This window comes from Camelus dromedarius, chromosome 34 (genome assembly GCF_036321535.1).
Source record: "Camelus dromedarius isolate mCamDro1 chromosome 34, mCamDro1.pat, whole genome shotgun sequence".
In the NCBI taxonomy this organism is placed as follows: Eukaryota; Metazoa; Chordata; class Mammalia; order Artiodactyla; family Camelidae; genus Camelus; species Camelus dromedarius.
The window spans coordinates 11,621,453-11,639,696 of NC_087469.1; the positions used below are offsets into that span (position 1 = coordinate 11,621,453).

Here is an 18,244-nt window from a genome sequence, read left to right on the forward strand (position 1 = left end):
AAAATTACTGAGACACCAATTGTGCCGTGAACCAAGACAGTTCAGAAACCCTCGCCGTAAGTAATTATTTCTGCAGAACATCTTTTAAAGTTCTTCCCTGTATATAAGTTAGGATTCTACAGTTTTTCCTCTCTGTGACTTCATCAGAAGAGCTCACGATACTAAAATGTGCTGTTTGGCCCCATTAAGAATTCCCATTCTCCCAAGCAGCTCCTTCCTTTTCCCTCGGGAGATGTGTGGCTTGTGGTCCCTGCTTTATGTAACACCCCTCACCTCCACTCTCATTTCTCTAGGGGACCTCGGGTGTGTCAAGTAGGTGGGCAGAAGGAACTTGGTTGGGAGAAAAAAGCAATAGTTCTCATTTCTGGAGAAGCCATAACATTTTTATTAGACAATTACCTGATCTCTTGGATTTTCGAATTTTGTTTGTCCACGGTGGTGAAATATATTGACTCTCCTACATGCTGTATCTGTGGCCCTTGGGAAAATTATTTTGGAGACTCTTGATCTTGGATGCCCTTCTTGACTTTTCTTCCCTGTTGGGCAGCAGGTCTGGGCTTACCGCACCACGTCTAGCTTGGGAGAGAGGCAGGGTGCAGGTAGCTACAGGCAAACACCAAGATGCCATTCCTTCACTGCAGGACGTGGGTGGGGGTCTAAACCTTGGTTTAATAAAATGAGTGGGATTGTTTAAACTGAGCTCCTTGTACCCCTGACCGATCAGTTTATTTATGAACTGGACAACAGTTAGTCATCAGCTTTTAGTTTCTACTTCTGATTTTAGGTGGTGACAGAAAAGGCGAATTGGCAGATATTTCTTGGAGACCCACCCGAATTTACTCCAGTTTTCACTTGCTAACCTTTGCTGGTAGCAAGATGGATATTTGTTAGGGAGATCCTTGTGTTAAAAAAAAAAAGTGTATCTAACAGAGAGTGTCAGTTTTTACCTGTAACGTAAGCACAAATAGACGTAGCCTGTCTAGAACACTGGACGAGGCTAAAGAATGTTCGACAGTCCCTTTCTGGCCAGGAGAGTCGGGCATGACCCTAGAGCAAAAGGGTTGTTTGCAGAACTATTAAAATCTGAACCTAAGTGATGGAGGCCAGTTGGAATAACTTGAGGTCCTTGCCAAGGACACCGGTAGACTTTTTGTACAAATGTGGACTACTTCAAAATGTTTAATGTGGATCTTTCGGTGTTTATGTATCTCCTAGGTTGTACATGTGGGAGGTTATCAGTGAGGCTTTCTGACTTCTGAGTGTTAGTTTTTCCTCTGACGGAATTGCTTGAATACTATTTGAAATACGTCTCCACTGACTTAGAAAATAAGTAATATGAAATCATTTTGTTTGTCTTGCGTTGTGAGTCCCACGAGAAAGAACCTGTAGGTAACCTGGGGAGAAAGAGTGGTAACTCTCTGTCTGCTAGCGTTGGCATGGATCCTTCCTTCCTTCCTTCCTTCCTTCCTTCCTTCCTTCCTTCCTTCCTTCCTTCCTTCCTTTGTTTCCTTCTTTCCTTCTTTCTCTCTTTCTTTCTTCTCCTTCCTTCCTTTTCTTTTTTTTTTTTTGCATTTTAAATATATCTCTATTGAAGTACAGTCGATTCACAATGTTGTGTCCATTTCTGTATCGTGTACAGCACGAATACTTCAGTCACGTGAGAACATACATGCATTCATTTTCATAGTCTTCTCCATCATAGGTTAACCAGGCACGGATTTCTGATTGCTGTTCTCCGAGAGCCTCAGAAGGAATTTTTACGAGGATTTTTCTCTTTTTCCCAATGAGAGGCATTTTCCTGGTTCTGACGGTCACATCCACCTTGGGAGGGTGGGATGTGGGGACAGCGGGCTGTGGCTCTCTTTTTCTTTGGGCCGGTCTTCTTCCTCTGGGCTACCCGCAGCACTGGTGCGACAGGGTGCAGTGTTCGGAGGGAGGTGGAGATGGCGTGTCCTGTGCTGACGGTGCCTGGAACTTGTGTCCCCGCAGCTCTCGCAGGGCTGCTCCCTCCACCTGTCCCAGCGGCTCAGCCAGCTGCTCAGCCTCCAGCTGCGGTGGATGCCCATCCTGTCCAAGGAGTCGGCGCCCGGTCTCATCATTGCCACGGGTAAGCCGGCCTTGCTGGGGCTCCCCGCCGGGTGGACCGCCGGCACCTGCGGCAGTCAGCGCTGTCTGCGGTTTGCTGGGCGACTTGGAATTCCTGCATTCGCTGACATATTCGTGAAATGAAAAATAATCACTCTTCTTGCACTTTAGGTTCGGTGGGAAAGAACTTGGCAAGCAAGACGAACGTGTACGTCTCTAGCAGCGCAGGAGCCCGATGGCGAGAGGTCAGCCCCTCCTGCCCTCCCCTGTTCCTGGCTGTGTGAGGACCTGGCTGGTGCCTCCATGTGTCAGGGACCCACGTGGCCAGTGGTGGAGGCCAGCGATGCCCATCGTGATGATAAACTATAGAGGGTACCCAGAGCCCCGCAGCTGCACCCATTCATATTCCCACCCTGCAACATGGGCTCGTGATTTTGCCAAAAATGTTTTTTTGAATCAAAAACAGCCTTTTTTTTTTTTTTCCAACAACTGTGAATTTGGGTAAATATTCCGAGATTGTTAAGTTCCATGAGGATAAGGCAGTGTCTGATCCATCCCTTCTTTACTCCTGGGACCTGGCAGGGACATCTGGGGCTCAGGAAGGCTTTGCAGACTCTGTTGGCAAACTGTAATGTGGTTGTCATGGCGTCAGGTCTGAACCTGGTTCCGCCCTTCCTTTTGCATATGAGCCAGGTCGAAGTCAAGCCTCTCCTCCCTGGGCCGTACTGTGCAGGAACTTCCCCTCATTCTGTGCTGTGGAGGAGGGCCGTTTCTGCCTTAAGGTTCTGTAACTAATTTAAAGGCTCCTTAGGACCTGGTGATACGGGTTCTGAAGGTGGAGCTCATTCTCTTGTCCTGAAATACTAACTCAGCCTTGGACATTTGAGAACTCCCAAACTTGCTTTTAAAAAAAAGGTACTTTTCCACCAGCCTCCCATGACTTGCACACATCTGCTCTCATTCCGTGGGGGCTGCTTTCAGTGATGCTCTGCTGGCCGTTCAGGGAGCCACCAGGGTAGAACTCAGAGGTCTCCCACAGGCCACGCGTGGTGCCTGGAGGGCTGTGGGGCTCTCACAAGAGCCGGCAGGTCGCTCCCAGCCTCGCGGGGCTCTTACTGGAAATGCAGCATGTACACTTTCACATCAAAATACGCAGTGTGTGAAGCGATAATAATACACGACATTTGTCTGGCTCTGGGCAGTCGGCAGAGACCTGTCACGTGCCTCACCCCACTTGAGGTGGCATTCCTCCCGCTGACAGATCCGGGACCCAGGTGTGTGTGTGTGTGTGTAAATTCAGGCCTATACAGTACGGTAGAGAATATAATTATGTATTCGGGTGAAGGAGCTTGTTAAGGCCGGGGTAGTCAAAAAGCGTGAACAGGTTGGAATTTGGGGACATCTGTGTCCCGCTCCTGTGGGAAAGGTTGGGCAGCGGCTTTCCTCTTCCCTGGAGCCGGACATTCCTTGTGAAATTGGGTGTTCTCGCCTCTGCGGGTAGGCCTGTGGTTTGTTTGTGCCCTCTGATGTTGGTGGAATCTGGGATTTGAACATCTGCAAGCAATTTCCTTCTGGGGAGAAAGCAGGGTCTTGTTCCTCCTCCAGTGAAGTGGTGTCGTCTGGCTGGTGCTGGGGCAGCTGTCAGTGCCTCCCGCCGGGCAAGCAGCCACTGCACAAGGGACCTTGTTTTTGGAAATAGCAGGGAGCTAATGAGGGGATGAAAAGGTTGAGCTTGTCTATGGGAGCGGGCATCTGAGGTCCCGCGGGCAGCCTTCTCTTTAGAGGGAAAGTCTCGGGGGTGTGAGACGGGTAGGTGGTGGCCGGGGGCAAGGAAATGGGATGCAGGCCATGGCTGCTGCCTGGAAAACTGATCACTGTCTTCTTGTTCCCCTTTTACTAATGAGTTGTGCCAATTCTCTGATCCTGAGTCCCTTCCTTGTACATTTTGTTTTAAACTACTTTATTGAGGCACATGGACACAGGGTAAATGGCACACATTTAAAGTGTTTAATTTGATCAAAATTGATCAGCATGACTATGCCTTTGACCGACACCACAATTAAGGCAACAAACAGTCCCATCACCCCCCGCAGCGTCCCTGTGCCCCTTTGTCATCCATCTCTCTCTCTCCACCCTCCTCCCTGCCAGAGTGTTAGTTAGCATTTGCTGGGATTCTGTGTACAGGGGCTCATCCAGCACACAGTCTTCTGGCCTGCTTTCTGTCACTCACCATGAGGATTTTTGAGGTCCATTCGCTTTGTTCCATGCGTCAGTGATTCTTTCCTTTTTTTATTATTGATTAGTATCCCCTTGTGGGGACATTCCACCGTTTCTTTATCCATTCACCTGTTAATAAACACTCTAGTTTTTGCTGATGACAAATACAGTTGTTACAAACATTTACTTACATAGTGTTTAGGTGGACATACATTTTTTTATGTCTCTTGAGTAGATTCTGCAGAAAGGAATGACTGGGCTACTTGGTGGGTGCTTGTCCGGCTCTTAAAGGAATTACCAAATTGTTTTAAAATATCAGATTGTTTCCCAAAGTGGATGTGATATTTTGCATTTTCACCAGCAGGGTGTGAGAGCTCACTTCAGGTGTGTGCCAGCACTTGGTACGGTCAGGCTTTTTAATTTTAGACATGTTAGTTAAGTGGGTAATGATATCTCTTTGTGGTTTTAAAAAAATTACAAAAAAATTTTTTTAATTAATGAGAGTACTGGGGATTGAACCCAGGACCTTGTGCATGCTAAGCATACACTCTACCACTGAGGGTACTCCCCACTGATTTTGGTTTTAATTGGCTTTTTTTTTTTTTTTTTTTTTTTGATGGCTAGTGATGTTGAGCTCATTGGCCATTTAAGAGTCTTCTTTTGTAAAGTGTCTGCTCAGATCTTTTACCAGTTTTTAAAGGATTGGGTTATTTGTCATCTTACTGAGCTGTAAGAGGTTTTATGTAAAAAAGTATATTCTGAATTTAAGTCTTTTATATGATACATACAAATTACAAGTATTTTCTCCTAAGTCTGTAGCTGGCTTTTTGTTTGTTTTTTTGTTTTCTTAATGGTGTCTTTTGAAGAGCAAATGTTTTAAATTTTAATGAAGTCTAATTCATGAGCTTTTTCTTCTTTGTTTTATGCCCTTTCTTGTTCTAAGAAAGGTCTGTCCTTCCCAAGATCGCAAAGGTTGTCCATATTGTATTCTTTTACAGGTTCTGTAGTTTTGGGGTTTAGGTTTATGATCCATTTTGAGTTAATCTGTACATCTGGTGTGTGGGATGGGTTGTTACTCATTTTTCTGCACAGAGATTGAGTTGGTTCCTCACCACTTGTTGAAAAGACTTCTCTTCTCCCCATTGAACTGCCTTGGTACCTGTCTGAAAATCAAATGGCCACGTGTATGTGGTCTATTTCAAGACTTTCTATTCTACTCCATTGATCTGTATGTCTGTCTTTTCACCAAAACCAAATTGTCTTGATTATTGAAGACTTATAATAAGGGTTGAGATCAAGTAGGGTAAGTCTTCCAATTTTGTTCTTTTTTTGGTATGTGTATATATATATATATATATATTTTTTTTTTTACTGAAGTATAGTCAGTTTACAATGTTGTGTCAGTTTCTGGTGTACAGCATAATACTTCAGTCATACACAAACATACATATATTCGTTTTCATATTCTTTTTCACCATAAGTTACTACAAGATATTGAATATAGTTCCCTGTGCTCTACAGTATAAACTTGTTGTTTATCTATTTTATATATATTAGTCAGTATCTGCAAATCTCAAACTCCCAATTTATCCCTTCCCACCCCTTTCCCCCCTGGTTACCATAAGTTTATTTTCTATGAATGTGAGTCTGTTTCTGTTTTGTAAATAAGTTCACTAGTCTTTTTTGTTGTTTTTTAGATTCCACATATAAGTGATATAATATGGTATTTTTCTTTCTCTTTTTGGCCCAATTTTGTTCTTTTTGAAAATGACATTGACTTATTCTAGGGCCTTTGTACACCCACACAACATTTGAGAATCATTTTGTCAATTTCTACAAAACCTGTTGGGATCTTGACTGGGATCTTGACAAGGATCACACTGAATATACAGATCAGTGTGGGGAAAACTGACATCTTAATACTACTATTAAGTATTAATACATGGAGTCTTCTGTTCCATAAATGTATATTTCTCCATTTCTTCTTACATTTCTGTTAGCAATATTTTATAGTTTTCAATATGGAGGTCTAATGTATCTTTTGTTAGCTTTGTTCTCAGGTATTTTTAATTTTTTGGCATTGTGGTAAATGGAATTTTCTTTCAAGTTCATTTTTCAAATGTTGCTGTAGTTTATAAGAACACAACTGGCTTTTATTTATTAACCTGGTATTCTGCAACCTGGCTAAAATAATTTATTAGTGTTTTATAGATTCAATATAAGTGATTGTATCATCATCACTTTTGTTTCTTCCTTTCTGATCTTTATGGTTCTTATTTCTCTTTTTCTGTCTTCTTTCTTTTCCCTTCTCTAAAAAATAATAATATGGTATTATGTAATAATGATATATTATGTTAAAGGACAAACTCTTTTCCTTTACTCTCAGAATACTTCTGATACCAAATGTGTGGCGGTTTTCCCATCACAGTAAGCAGTTCTCCAACTCTCCAGACACCAATTGGATGTCCTGCAGTTCATTCATGACACAAACTAACTGGAATTAGCACAAATCCACAGACTAAGGGCTCAACCTCACAAGACTGCCCCCGCCTCACCCTGTATCAGCTGCCAGTTGCAAGTCTCAGGTTGTCACCTGCACTTCTGACTGACCAGCTAGAAGTTGGGGGTTCCCATGACCCACTCTTTGGGTTCAGTAATTTGCTAGAATGGCTGGCAGAACACAGGGAAAGAATTATTTATGTTGACTGGTTTATTATAAAGGCTATTACAAAGGATACAGATGGACAGCCAGATGAAGAGGTCCACTGGACAGGGTCCAGAAGTGTCCTGACCACAGGAACTTCTATCCCTGTAGGGTTGGGGCGTGCCATTCTCCCAGCATAGGGATGTGCGCGCCAGCCTGGAAACTCTCCAGATCCTGCAGTTGAGGGATTGTTTAATCCAGGCTTCATCACATAGGCATGATTATTAACTCACTACCCAGTCCCTCTGCCCTCCTGGGAGGATGGGGTGGGGCTGAAAAATTTTAGCTTCTAATCTCACGTATTCTTTCTGTACAGAACCTCTACTGTCCAAATGCCAACTAATAATCTGGCGGAGATGAGGGTGGATGTAATATTTTGCTCATTTCAAGTGTGTTTTCCTTGTATGTCACGGAGCACGGTTCTAATTACTATTTTAAGGTCTTTGCCAATTCCAGCATTTGGATCATCTTGGAATTGACACCCACTGACTGTCCTTCCCCTTGAGAATTGGAGACATTTAACTGACACGTTTATATGTTGAGTAATTTTCAGTTGCATCCTGGACATGAAATCTTCTGGAGGATGTTGACAGTTTTGTTTTAGTGTGTCACGAACCTGTTTAGATTCCAGTCGTGAGTTCCGTGTTACGTCCTGTGCAAGTGTCGGTTCAGGCTGAAACACCTTCGCTTCACCGGTTTGGGTCTGTTCCACACACGTGCAGTTTCAGGGGTAGGCTGAAACTTACATGAGTCCATACACAGTATCAAAGGATTTATTGTTTCACACTCTCCCCTCTGGAATCCCGTTCGCATTCTCTCCAGCCTGCAGGGGCTTCTTTGCCTGACTCCTTAGGCAGAAACAGTTCCCTCGAAGCTTTAGCCACCTGACTAGAACTGAGGTGTTTCAGACTGGGGTCTTCTCTGGGGGCAAAGTCATGCCAGGAAGATACTGTCGTTTGGCGAGCTTCTCCAGGGTTTAAGTCCCTTTCAGAAACTGCCTGATTTTGTTTATTTTTCAGCATCCTCAGGTAGCTGTCTTTTTGTATTTTGTCCAAAGTTTTCCCGTGTAACCAGCAGGAAGGATGAGCCGTGGTGGCTCACCCCATCACAGTAGAACCAGAACTCCAGTTGATTCATTTTTAATCACGGCTTGGTGGGGGTCAGAGATTTGGGTTTGACTCCTGCCTCTGCTGGTGGATAGTCTGCCACTTGAGTAGGAGCTCTGGTTTCTTCATTTGGCAAGGAAATCGGGGTGTGAGACCTCGCCCTGCCCATACTCAGGGTTGTGCGGAGCAGATGAGATAAAGGACGTAAAGTGCTCTGGAGAAGTTGTATTCAGGAGGTGGCATCCCTGTGTGTGTGTGTGTGTGTGTGTGTGTACATGTGTGTGTACACGTGTGTGTGGTGTGCCCCCCACCACGGCAGTGCCATCAGCCCCGGCTCTCTCTCCTCAGGCCCTCCCTGGACCTCACTACTACACGTGGGGAGATCATGGAGGCATCGTCATGGCAATAGCCCAAGGCATGGAGACCAACGAGCTGAAGTAAGTGTCTCTGGTCGAGCTTTTTCTTTTAACATCACCCAGTTCTCCCAGAAATTTAAGTCTGTGATTGTAAGTGGGTTCTCTCTCTACAGCACCGTATGACTGACAGCGCAGTTTGTGACTCGGGAAATTACTTAAACTTTCCTTGTTTTATGAAATGGGAGTCATAATTTGTCCTTCATGTCTCAGTGAAGGACACGTGAAATAATCTTACTGATTCAAAAAAGTACAACTCTATGTAAATATAAATTAATGATGACTAAAAATTAACTAGAGGCTTGTCTTTCTTTGCTTTGTGTGTGACACACAGACTCATAGAATGAGTGACAGTGATTACAATAAATAGCAATGACATAGGAGTGATCATTTCAGAATACATGTTGTGTGATAGCCAAGTAACCTTTACTGTGAATCACTGGGTTTTGGAGTTCTTGCAGATGGACTTGGAAAGGACATTTGGGGTTAATGGCTTCATTTTACAGATGAGAAAACTGAGGTTCGGCAAGGTAAAGTAACTGCCCAAGGTCTCCCAATTTGTTAATAACAGGCAAGACTAGCCCCTCAGGTCTTTAAATTATGTTCCATACTCTTTGCAGTGCCTTCCTCTGAAAAGCAAAAATGTCAAGAGTTAGTAACCTCTGCCTTCTTGAGTCTGATTTTTATCAGAAACAATTGTTTTGTTACTTTTGTCCAAATCAGGACAGAAGTTAATTTTGTTAACATGAGGTCAGGGCAGACTGGCTCTCACTTCTGGTTTTTGAGCTGAACCCAGGAGGTGGATTACAAAAGGAGGGGAGAGGGCTTCTGTAGTCATCTTGTTTGACGCAAGGAAGACAGCTTGCTTTTCCTTTGCTCCTTTTAGAAGCAAGGCCAGCAGCAAACGAGAGGTGGGTGGTTTGAAAAAAGAGATCTCAGACAGCTGGTTTCCCCTGTGGTTAATTGGACATGCGCTGAGCAGCCTGGCCTGGCATCCACGAAGCAGAGAGAAGCAAAGTCCTGGCTTTCTGCGTTGCACCCGGCTGTTCCCTGGTCTGTGCAGCTCTGGGCGGGTGCCTCTTTAGAGCCCGGAGTCAGAAGAAGCCCTGTTTGTGCACAGGACTGTTTGTGTCTACATTTGGATTAGGGTTGGCTCAGCTGAGGACAGTCCCAGAGCACAGTGTGCCCCACACTCAAGTCATCATTTATTTACCCATTAATTTATTAATTCCCACCTCACACACTTCACAAGGGCTGATGGTTCCGGGTGATGTGTATCTAAAGAGAAACAGAAGGTTTTCCTCCACTCTCATGGGGTCCACCCACCACTGGTGAGATACACAAGCAGACAGCGTGATGTTCCGGACGCTGTGTGAGAAGTGCGGTAGGGGGCGTAGTTTGGCTTCCTAGGGGTACATTTCATTCTGTGTATGACAGTCAGGCTGCAGAGACAGTTCCCGATTTTCCCGGCTTGACTCTTCTCCAGGGTGCATTTGCATTCCAGGCGGGCTTCTCTGAGTGTTTAGCATGATTCTGGTCCTCTTACACCATCTGTCGGTACATATGTGCTCGGGAATGCGGCGGCGTGGCCAGCCGGCTGGCTGGAGCAAAACACGATCAGGAAAATAGACCTGCTGCCAGGAAGTCACAGTGCCCTCCCCAGACATTTAACAGTGACTCTGGGGCTGCTGACTTCAGGGATGTGGGCACTCTAACATTCCTTGATTTGTGCAGGTCATTTGGAGGTGTCTGTATGATTCAGATAAAGCATTTGCAAATAGGAAAATATATCCAGGACTCCTGCTGACAGGGGCACGTGCCCCAAATATCAGCCCAAGCTTGGCCGAATCTGTGTAGCATAGCCACCTGGCATTTATTCAGTACGTTGCTCAGAGTTTTTTGGTTTTTGTTTTTTTTTTGCTTCTACTGGTCTGCTTTTGACCTGGGCTATCCGTTTCATCAGAAGAGAAACAGGAAATAATATTGTAATTAGTTCAGATCCTCAAGACCACATGAGTGGAGGTTGCTTCTGTCCCAACTGGATTTTTGTTACTGATCAAGGGCTTCAGACCTTCCAAAGTCTGGTCTCCCCAGCCGCAGCCATCCTGCTCTCCTCCTTTGAGTCTCGTAGCGTTGATCGGCCATCTCATTGATTTGGCACTTGTCACATACCACCTCCTTTTGTTACTTACCTTTTCATTATGTGCCTGAATTCCTCAACTCATTAGGCAACAAAAATCCAGTTGAACATGTTTGATTGTTCAGTAAATAGGTCATGTACACTTAGTCTTCCAAGATTGCTTTTTTTTCTCCCCCCTGATTTGTAATACTCGAAGGGGTCGGGTAGTGTGGCCACGGCACAGCCCCAGCGGTAGGGGACGCTCCCGTTGTGCTCTGTTGTCAAGGACAATGCCTGGAGCTCAAACATGAGTGGCAGGGCCCTGGATGTTTGCAAGCTGTTGAGACTGGGACTGTCAGGCGTTCAGGCCCATGCTGGATGGGACTTGAACATGGATCTGTTAGGCAGCATTTCAGGTCAGTTACACAAACATTTGTTGCATCTCCACGATGAGCCAGATGTTGTTCCAGCAACCGAGGGTGCAGAAGTGAGCGAGGCGTCCTTTGGGAGCTGCCCGGTCCCACTGTGGCTCTGGGATGTTTCTGAGCCAGCTGGTGGGAGAGACCGGGGAAGGACTTGTTAAAAAATGGAGCTTCTGACCCAAAGCTTACCCACCATTAGGAAGGAAGTGGGTAAATTCAGTAATTCTCGTAAGAGGTTTAGTGGGGATGGAGGTGGGAACATTGCTTAGAGTAGGAATTAAATTTTGGGTTTTTTTTTTTTTTTGGTTCTTTTAAATTATTCATGTCTTTCTGGCCCTGATTAGCACAGTTAACTAAGAGTTCACTGTTAACGTGCTTCAGCTTCTGCCTTGATTCTCCACCGAGGCTGTTTTCTTTGTTGTTGTTAATTGAAATTGAGTAAGTGGAACGCTTTGCTGGGCCCCTGCATATGTATGTCTGAAATGAGTAAATAAGAACCTCTTCGGGGAGCCCCTGATACCTTCGTTCCGCATGCTGTGGCCGGGAGCCTACCCAGGGGATGCAGTGCTCTTCAGAGAAGGGGCTGTTGTGGTTTTGTGCTCTGACCGATAAACAGATTCAAACCCAAGTTTATCGGCTTGATCGTGAGGGAGGAGATCAGTTTCCGTTTCTTCCCGGCAGTTTGCCTGTCAGTGTAATATTATTGGTAGTTACTAATAATGCCTTGGATTTTGCCCAAAGCAGCTTTCCTCCTGGGAGAGTTCTGATTTCACAGGGCTTCCCTCTAGGAGTCCTGAAAAGCTATCGCAAAGACTCCACCCAGCAGAGCAGCTGTCTTTTCTGGACCTGAGTTCTGGAAGCCTCTTCACCGTTCCAGAATGTGGGAGGCGGCAGTTAACCTGTTCGCTTGATGGCAGAGCCTCATCTTGTGGTACCTTGGGCAGATGCAGAGAGAATCACCTCTGGCCTCACCTCCACCAACTTCATTCTGTCCCCCATGTGGTCTCAGCCCCTTGAGTGATGGGGAGCAGGTGTTCTTATCAACTTTTAACTGTTAAGAAACAGAGATGGAGTTAAAAAAAAAAAAAGAAAATACAGTGCAGTTCATTTAATTTGCTTTAACGAACGTTAATTAATGCCCCTCTGTGTTCCAGGAAAAGTGGCAGGTCAGAGGGGCAGAAGAGTGAGTGAGGGGTCTTGTTTGTGATGAAACGCAGTCTAGTAGAAGATGCTCATAAAATCAGGTCATTTAAGTATAGTAGGTATGTTACTGAATGAGCCAAAGCTACCGAACCAAACTTGGGTCCCCTGGTCCACGCACAGTAAAGCCAATCTACTGACACCAGGTTGTGGTGAAGAAAAGTGCAGCATTTGTCGTCACAGGCCAGGCAGTGAGGCTGGGACAGCTACTGCTCAAATAGCTCGAACTCCCTGACGGGCTTCAGCAAAGCGTCTGTAAAGGCTGGGTGAGGGAGGGGTGTTGGACGGTAGGTGATCAGCTGGTGCACAGTTCTCTGGTTGATGGTGGGGTAACAGGGCGGGGTCACAGGGGTTAACATCATCCACCCTTAGGCCCCAGAAAGCCTGGGGGCTGTGTGCTCACAGTCATAGTTAACGTCTTCCATTAGGTGGGAATTTCAGCTTCTGTAAAACAACTCAAGGATGTACATCAGATACTGTTCGGTAGGTGAGGGCCTAGGTCCTACATCTTCTTTCATGACTCTTAGGAATATAAAGATGGCTTGGTTTGTTTTCTTGCAAGGTTCTCATCACTTCCACTTCACCAACACAAGTTCTCCTTTAGAGGTCAGAATTCAGTCAAGAATAGATGTTCCCTTAACTGTTGCAGTTGATAACGTGGCTGCCCTGTCTCCAAAAATCTGAAAAAGCACTGTTTTCTAAATGCACAATTTATTCTCCGATCCAAGGCTGTGTTTGGCCGTGCACCCACTTTTTCATCTCGTTAGTATGTTATTGTCAAAGTCTTCTGGGAACTTCTCAAGAAACAGGATGATTCATTTCCTGAGGTTATCTTGGGTTCGAGGAGCTCTTAAGTAGAATTAACCTGGCAGTGTGCAAATAGATGACTTCCGGCCCGCTCACAGAGCGGACGGCTGGCTCCCATCATGTCTGGTTCATTTTGCTTTCAAGATGGTACTAAGCTTTTAGCTCAACACCCTGCCACAGGAAGGAGATGGAATGAGTTAACCTAGCCCCATATCTGCTTCAGTGTTAGCTTAGACCAAAAGCAGACCAGATGAGAATGTCTTTTCTTTGGAAGAACTCAGTACCCCCGACACTTGTTAGGTTGCCTCGTAGCCCTCCCACTTGGTTTAATGCGTAGCCTTCCTGCTAATTTTAATAATCTCAGCACGAGAGGGAGTGTTTGGGTTGAATGATGCTGTGAAGAGATGTATGTCAGGTCCTGAAGATCGTAAGTGAGTAAAACTAAATTCTCAAAAATGTGGGGAAAGTGAAAGAAAAGAAGCGTTGTATATGATCAGAATTTAAGAGAGAGTCCCAGTAGCTCTGTGACCCTAACGAGCCCCCTCTCCTGCACTGGTTCCTCGTGCTGAGCACCTCCCCAGCTTCCTGGGTGATGAAGCCAGTATCACCTTTTCCTCTCCCTCCTGCTCCTCCTCCTCTTCCTCTTCAGTACAGAAGATAATTTAACATCAATACAGTTCCATCAGTGCTGCTTATTTTTTCAAGGGCTTGCTTTCTTGTCCGGATGCAGTCTGCCTTGGAGACTTTTCTCAGGACACACTTTCCTTCAATTTTAAGACTATGAGAAAAGTTGGCAAGATGGTATAAAAATACTCATCTTACCTTTACCTACACCTTGTGTAACAATCACTAATTTTTTTTTTGTTTTTTTGTTTTCTTTGGAGTGGATACTGTTTTTATTACCCTCCCAGGTTTGCAAATCACTAATTGTTAGTATTTTTTCTATTTGTTCTACTTCTGCCATCTGTTAACCTATTCTGCCTGTCATCCATCCATCCATCTATTATCTTTTTCTTTTTGCAGAATCATTTGAAAGATTTGCAGATAACGTGCCCCTTCACAGCTAAATACTTCAATACATACACATCTTCAATAAATAAGGGTATTTTCCTACACAATCAGAATGTCATTAGCATGCCCAAGAAGATGATTGTGAACTCAGTATTCCTTCTAGACTGTATTTATATTTTCTCAGTTGTCCTATATGATTTATAGCTGCCTTTTTTCCCCCAGTCTGGGATTCAGTGAAGGTTTACCCGTTGCATTTGGTTGCCATACCTGTTTAGTCTCTTTTAACATATAACAAGCCCTGTGCCTCTGTGGCTGGTTGGTTTTTCATGGTCTCGATGCTTTGAAGGCTCCAGACCAGTTGCCACGCAGAGTGCTCCACGGTCTGAATTGGTCCAGCTGCACAGAGGAGAGTGTGGATGCTGTGTTATCCTCGGTGCTTTGTCCAGGACATCCGTTCTGTCACATGGCCGCACGGTTACTGATGCTGAATTTGGTGAGGGCTGTAACTCTCAGAACGTCCACTGTGAAATTACGTTCCCCCCCCCCCCCCGGTAGTGAATGTGAGTTGGTATCTTTGGACCATGTGAACACTCTGGTCCCCAGCACTTTTTCACCCACCCGGTGGATTTAGCATCCCGTGAAGATCTTGTGTGATCTTGTGATCTTGTAAGTGGGGGTTACAGAACAGTCATTTTTTTTTTCTCATTCTGTCATTTTCAACATTTATTAGATAGCATTGTAAAATAAGGAAAAAAATTTTCCTCCTCCCCTCCTCCCTCTCTTACCATTTAGAGCCCCGTGCCCTGTTTTCATCCAGTGTATAATTTGTTACCATCACTTCTGTCTTTTATGTTCAAATTTCCCCACGTTGGCCGGTTGGACCCCCATCGAGCTGGTGCCTGTGTTCCCGCGTGCCGACTGCTTCAGTCTCTGAGCGCTTCCTTGCTTTCTGGCACATCCCGGAACTTGCCCGGCTTTAGCCCAGGGTCAGCCGTTTCTCCAGGGAGTCCAGGTTCCTGCTACTGGTGAATGTGATCTGGAAAGCAGGCCCTTTGCCTGGAGATTTACCTGCAAGGATCCTCTTGTTGCTCTTGGGCAGGTACAGCACCAACGAAGGGGAGACATGGAAAACGTTCGTCTTCTCCGAGAGGCCGGTGTTCGTGTACGGGCTCCTCACGGAGCCTGGCGAGAAGAGCACCGTCTTCACCATCTTTGGCTCCAACAAAGAGAACGTCCACAGCTGGCTGATCCTCCAGGTCAATGCCACGAATGCCTTGGGTAAGCTGCTGCCTCCTCAGTCCTTTCCAGGGAAATTGCTGTTGACCGTAGCATCACTTAGATGCCGTGTCCTCAGAAGAGCTTGCGAGCCACTGAAGAAGGTGGCACCTGTGCGGTGAGTGAGTGACAACTCCAGAGGCCATTACTCAGGCAGTGCTTCATTGGGCCACGTGTTGATTTTTGTATCCTCGTTTCCTTGTGGGCTCACAGCCTCGTAGTAGGTGTAGGTATCTGTGTGTTGAATGTGTGAATGAATGAATGCTTGAAAAACATTCTTCCAAATTAACAGTCCCAGTGTGGTAAATACAGTTCAGTGGGTCACCACTGCTAATGCTGCAGGGTCCTCTGAGAACGGTCTAGAATCTCATCACGATCCAGGCACGGGGCGTGTAAGCAAGTAAGCAGGGAGAAGTGCCACTCCTCAGCATCCTTCCTCCCTCCTCGTCCCACGTCACCCTGCCTCCAGCTGCCTGCAGTGTCCCCTGGGCTGCCCATTCACTAGTTGAAATCCTTTCCGTGTTTCAGGATCCAATGCCTGTGGCTGCTAATATCCCAGCCAGCACATCCCAACCTCCCCTCTTCTCTGTGTCCAGAGCATAAGTGGACTCATCACACCTTGAGGCACAAATCTGTGTCTGCTACCCTGTGTGTGTCATCTGCCATCACCTGGATCGCCAGGTGTTTGGACCCAGGACCCTGCCCTGTGCGTACTTACAGCCTGCCCACTGGGCAGCCCGATGGCCTTCCAGTCAGTAGGGGCACTGATTTGAATGACATTGAGTTGGCAGTAGTTCATCAGTTGTAGGCAGCATTTAATCTGACCAAAGACAAACATATGAAAAAGACATGTTTCCAGTATAGACACCCATGTACTCTGGGCTCCTATGGAAAGCACTCTACTTAAATGTCAAGGGAGTGTGGGTAGGAGTGACTGTCCTGGTCGTTTTACCATTTCTCAGCCTCCTTCCATGAAGATTCTGTACCTTCCAAGCAGTGACAGTGAATTCTCTCGTTCTTGGGCCATAATATGAGACGCGTCCATACTGCCTCGGAAGCTGGTAGGGCATGTACTCCTGAACGATACCATCTCTCAGGGATTCAGCCTTCACCTCACTCCCTAGAGATAAATGCCTCTGGGAACCTGTTTCTAAAGGGCCCTGCAGAATCTGCTAAAATCTTTCAGAAGTTTAGACTGCGGGCCCCGGAGGTGGCTTCCCTCTTCCCAGCTTTCTCAGATGGACACCGTGTTTCAGGGGCGCCATTTTCGTTTGTGTGGATGTCACCCGGCCTCAAAGCGAGCCGACGTGAGGGCCGGGCAGGACAGGACAGCCCACGTGAGCTGTCTCTAACGCGCCATCCTGCGCTTCCTCTTCCGCAGGGGTCCCCTGCAGCGAGAACGACTACAAGCTGTGGTCCCCGTCTGACGAGCGGGGCAACGAGTGTCTGCTGGGACACAAGACCGTCTTCAAACGGAGGACGCCCCACGCAACGTGCTTTAACGGGGAGGACTTCGACAGGCCGGTGGTCGTGTCCAACTGCTCCTGCACCCGAGAGGACTATGAATGGTTGGTGCTTCGTGGATGCCGGGGATTGAGTTCTGTCCTGTTCCCTCAGCGGTGTGGGGAGCAGACCAGGGCGTGGCCCCTTCCCCTGAAGAAGGGAAGGGAACCCTAGGAAATGGGTGTTTATTAAACATCCTTTATGAGCCAGGAACTGAGCGAGGCACTCCGTGTAGTTCGTGCCGCCGTGTGATGTGGCAGAGGTGTTGACACCGGGCCAGCTGCAGTGATTTATCCAGGAGTGGATCACTCTGGGGTTTATTTCTGAGGCCAGCCCAGAAAAGGAAGGTGCTGAAGGGCCCATCATAGATGGCTCCTTTTTCTTGGCGCCCTATTCTAGAGGGAATCAGTTTCTGTATCTGAAACGAGGGGATGTTAGTGTGCATATAGTTGTGTATTCGTTAGTCCTCAACACTGAGATATCCAAGGCACCGCTTGAGAACACTGAGAGTGGAGGAAACGCCACGCACACTGATGCCTGTGACGGGAGATGGAGGATGCAGGGACCTTGGGGGGAGACACGGGTGCTTTGCTGTGCTCATTGGTAGGAAAGAGGAGACTGATCTGCTCTTGGGGAATCAGAAAGATTCTGGAGGAAGCAGTATTTGGGATGGCTTTAGAGAAGCACGTGGATAGATGGACAGGAGCGTCTAAGACGACGGAGCAGCTGTGTGAAGGTGTGGAGATGGGAACGTGTAGTTGGCGGTTCAGTTTGGGTGCCTTGTTGGGTAGATGAATCAGAGATGAAGCTGGAAATAGAGACTACGGCGGGGCAGGGACCGTGTTTTGTAAGCAGGAGGGTGTCTTTGGAAGCTTTTGAGAGCTGGTGGTCAGAACCCAGCTGTAGGAAGATGATTCTCTCAGTAGAGACAGGCTCCTGGAGCCGGAAGACAGCCCCCCGAGTCTGATCCAGCAGGAGATGATTATTCCACATCACGCAGGGCTGTCCGTAGAGCACGGATATTCGTCATAAGCACATAACTCATTTTTCAGCGGTAGCTGAGGCACCAAGGGACTAAAGTCTGGGGCTTTGGGAAGCCACACTTATCTTGACTAAAGCCAGAAACCTCTGATGTGCTCTAGTCCAGAGTTTGGAACAGGACCGTGCAGTAAGCGTTTTAGGCTTTGCAGGCCGTGTGTTCTCCGGTGCAGCTGCTCAGCTCTGCCTGTGGTACCCAGAGAGCTGCCATCAGTGAACCGGCTGACAGGGCTGGGCCGTGACCTGATGGCTCTATTTACGAAACAGCCAGCCAGACTCGGCCAATTCCAGCCCCAGACCGGTAGTGCCTCTGAAACGTACGTGCATGTGAATCACCTGGGATC

The 18,244-nt window shown here is 46.5% G+C and overlaps 1 protein-coding gene across 4 annotated transcripts in view; it reads left to right on the top strand.

Annotated features, from left to right (window-relative positions):
- Positions 1–18,244, top strand: part of SORL1 (sortilin related receptor 1) — a 147,168-nt gene that overhangs the window by 53,351 nt on the left and 75,573 nt on the right. For all 4 annotated transcript variants that reach the window (XM_064482157.1, XM_064482158.1, XM_064482159.1 and 1 more), the window contains exons 10-14: positions 1,990–2,107; positions 2,257–2,330; positions 8,461–8,549; positions 15,184–15,362; positions 16,741–16,927. In XM_064482157.1, the coding sequence (XP_064338227.1) occupies positions 1,990–2,107; positions 2,257–2,330; positions 8,461–8,549; positions 15,184–15,362; positions 16,741–16,927 (647 nt within the window). The remainder of the gene's footprint in view (positions 1–1,989; positions 2,108–2,256; positions 2,331–8,460; positions 8,550–15,183; positions 15,363–16,740; positions 16,928–18,244) is intronic.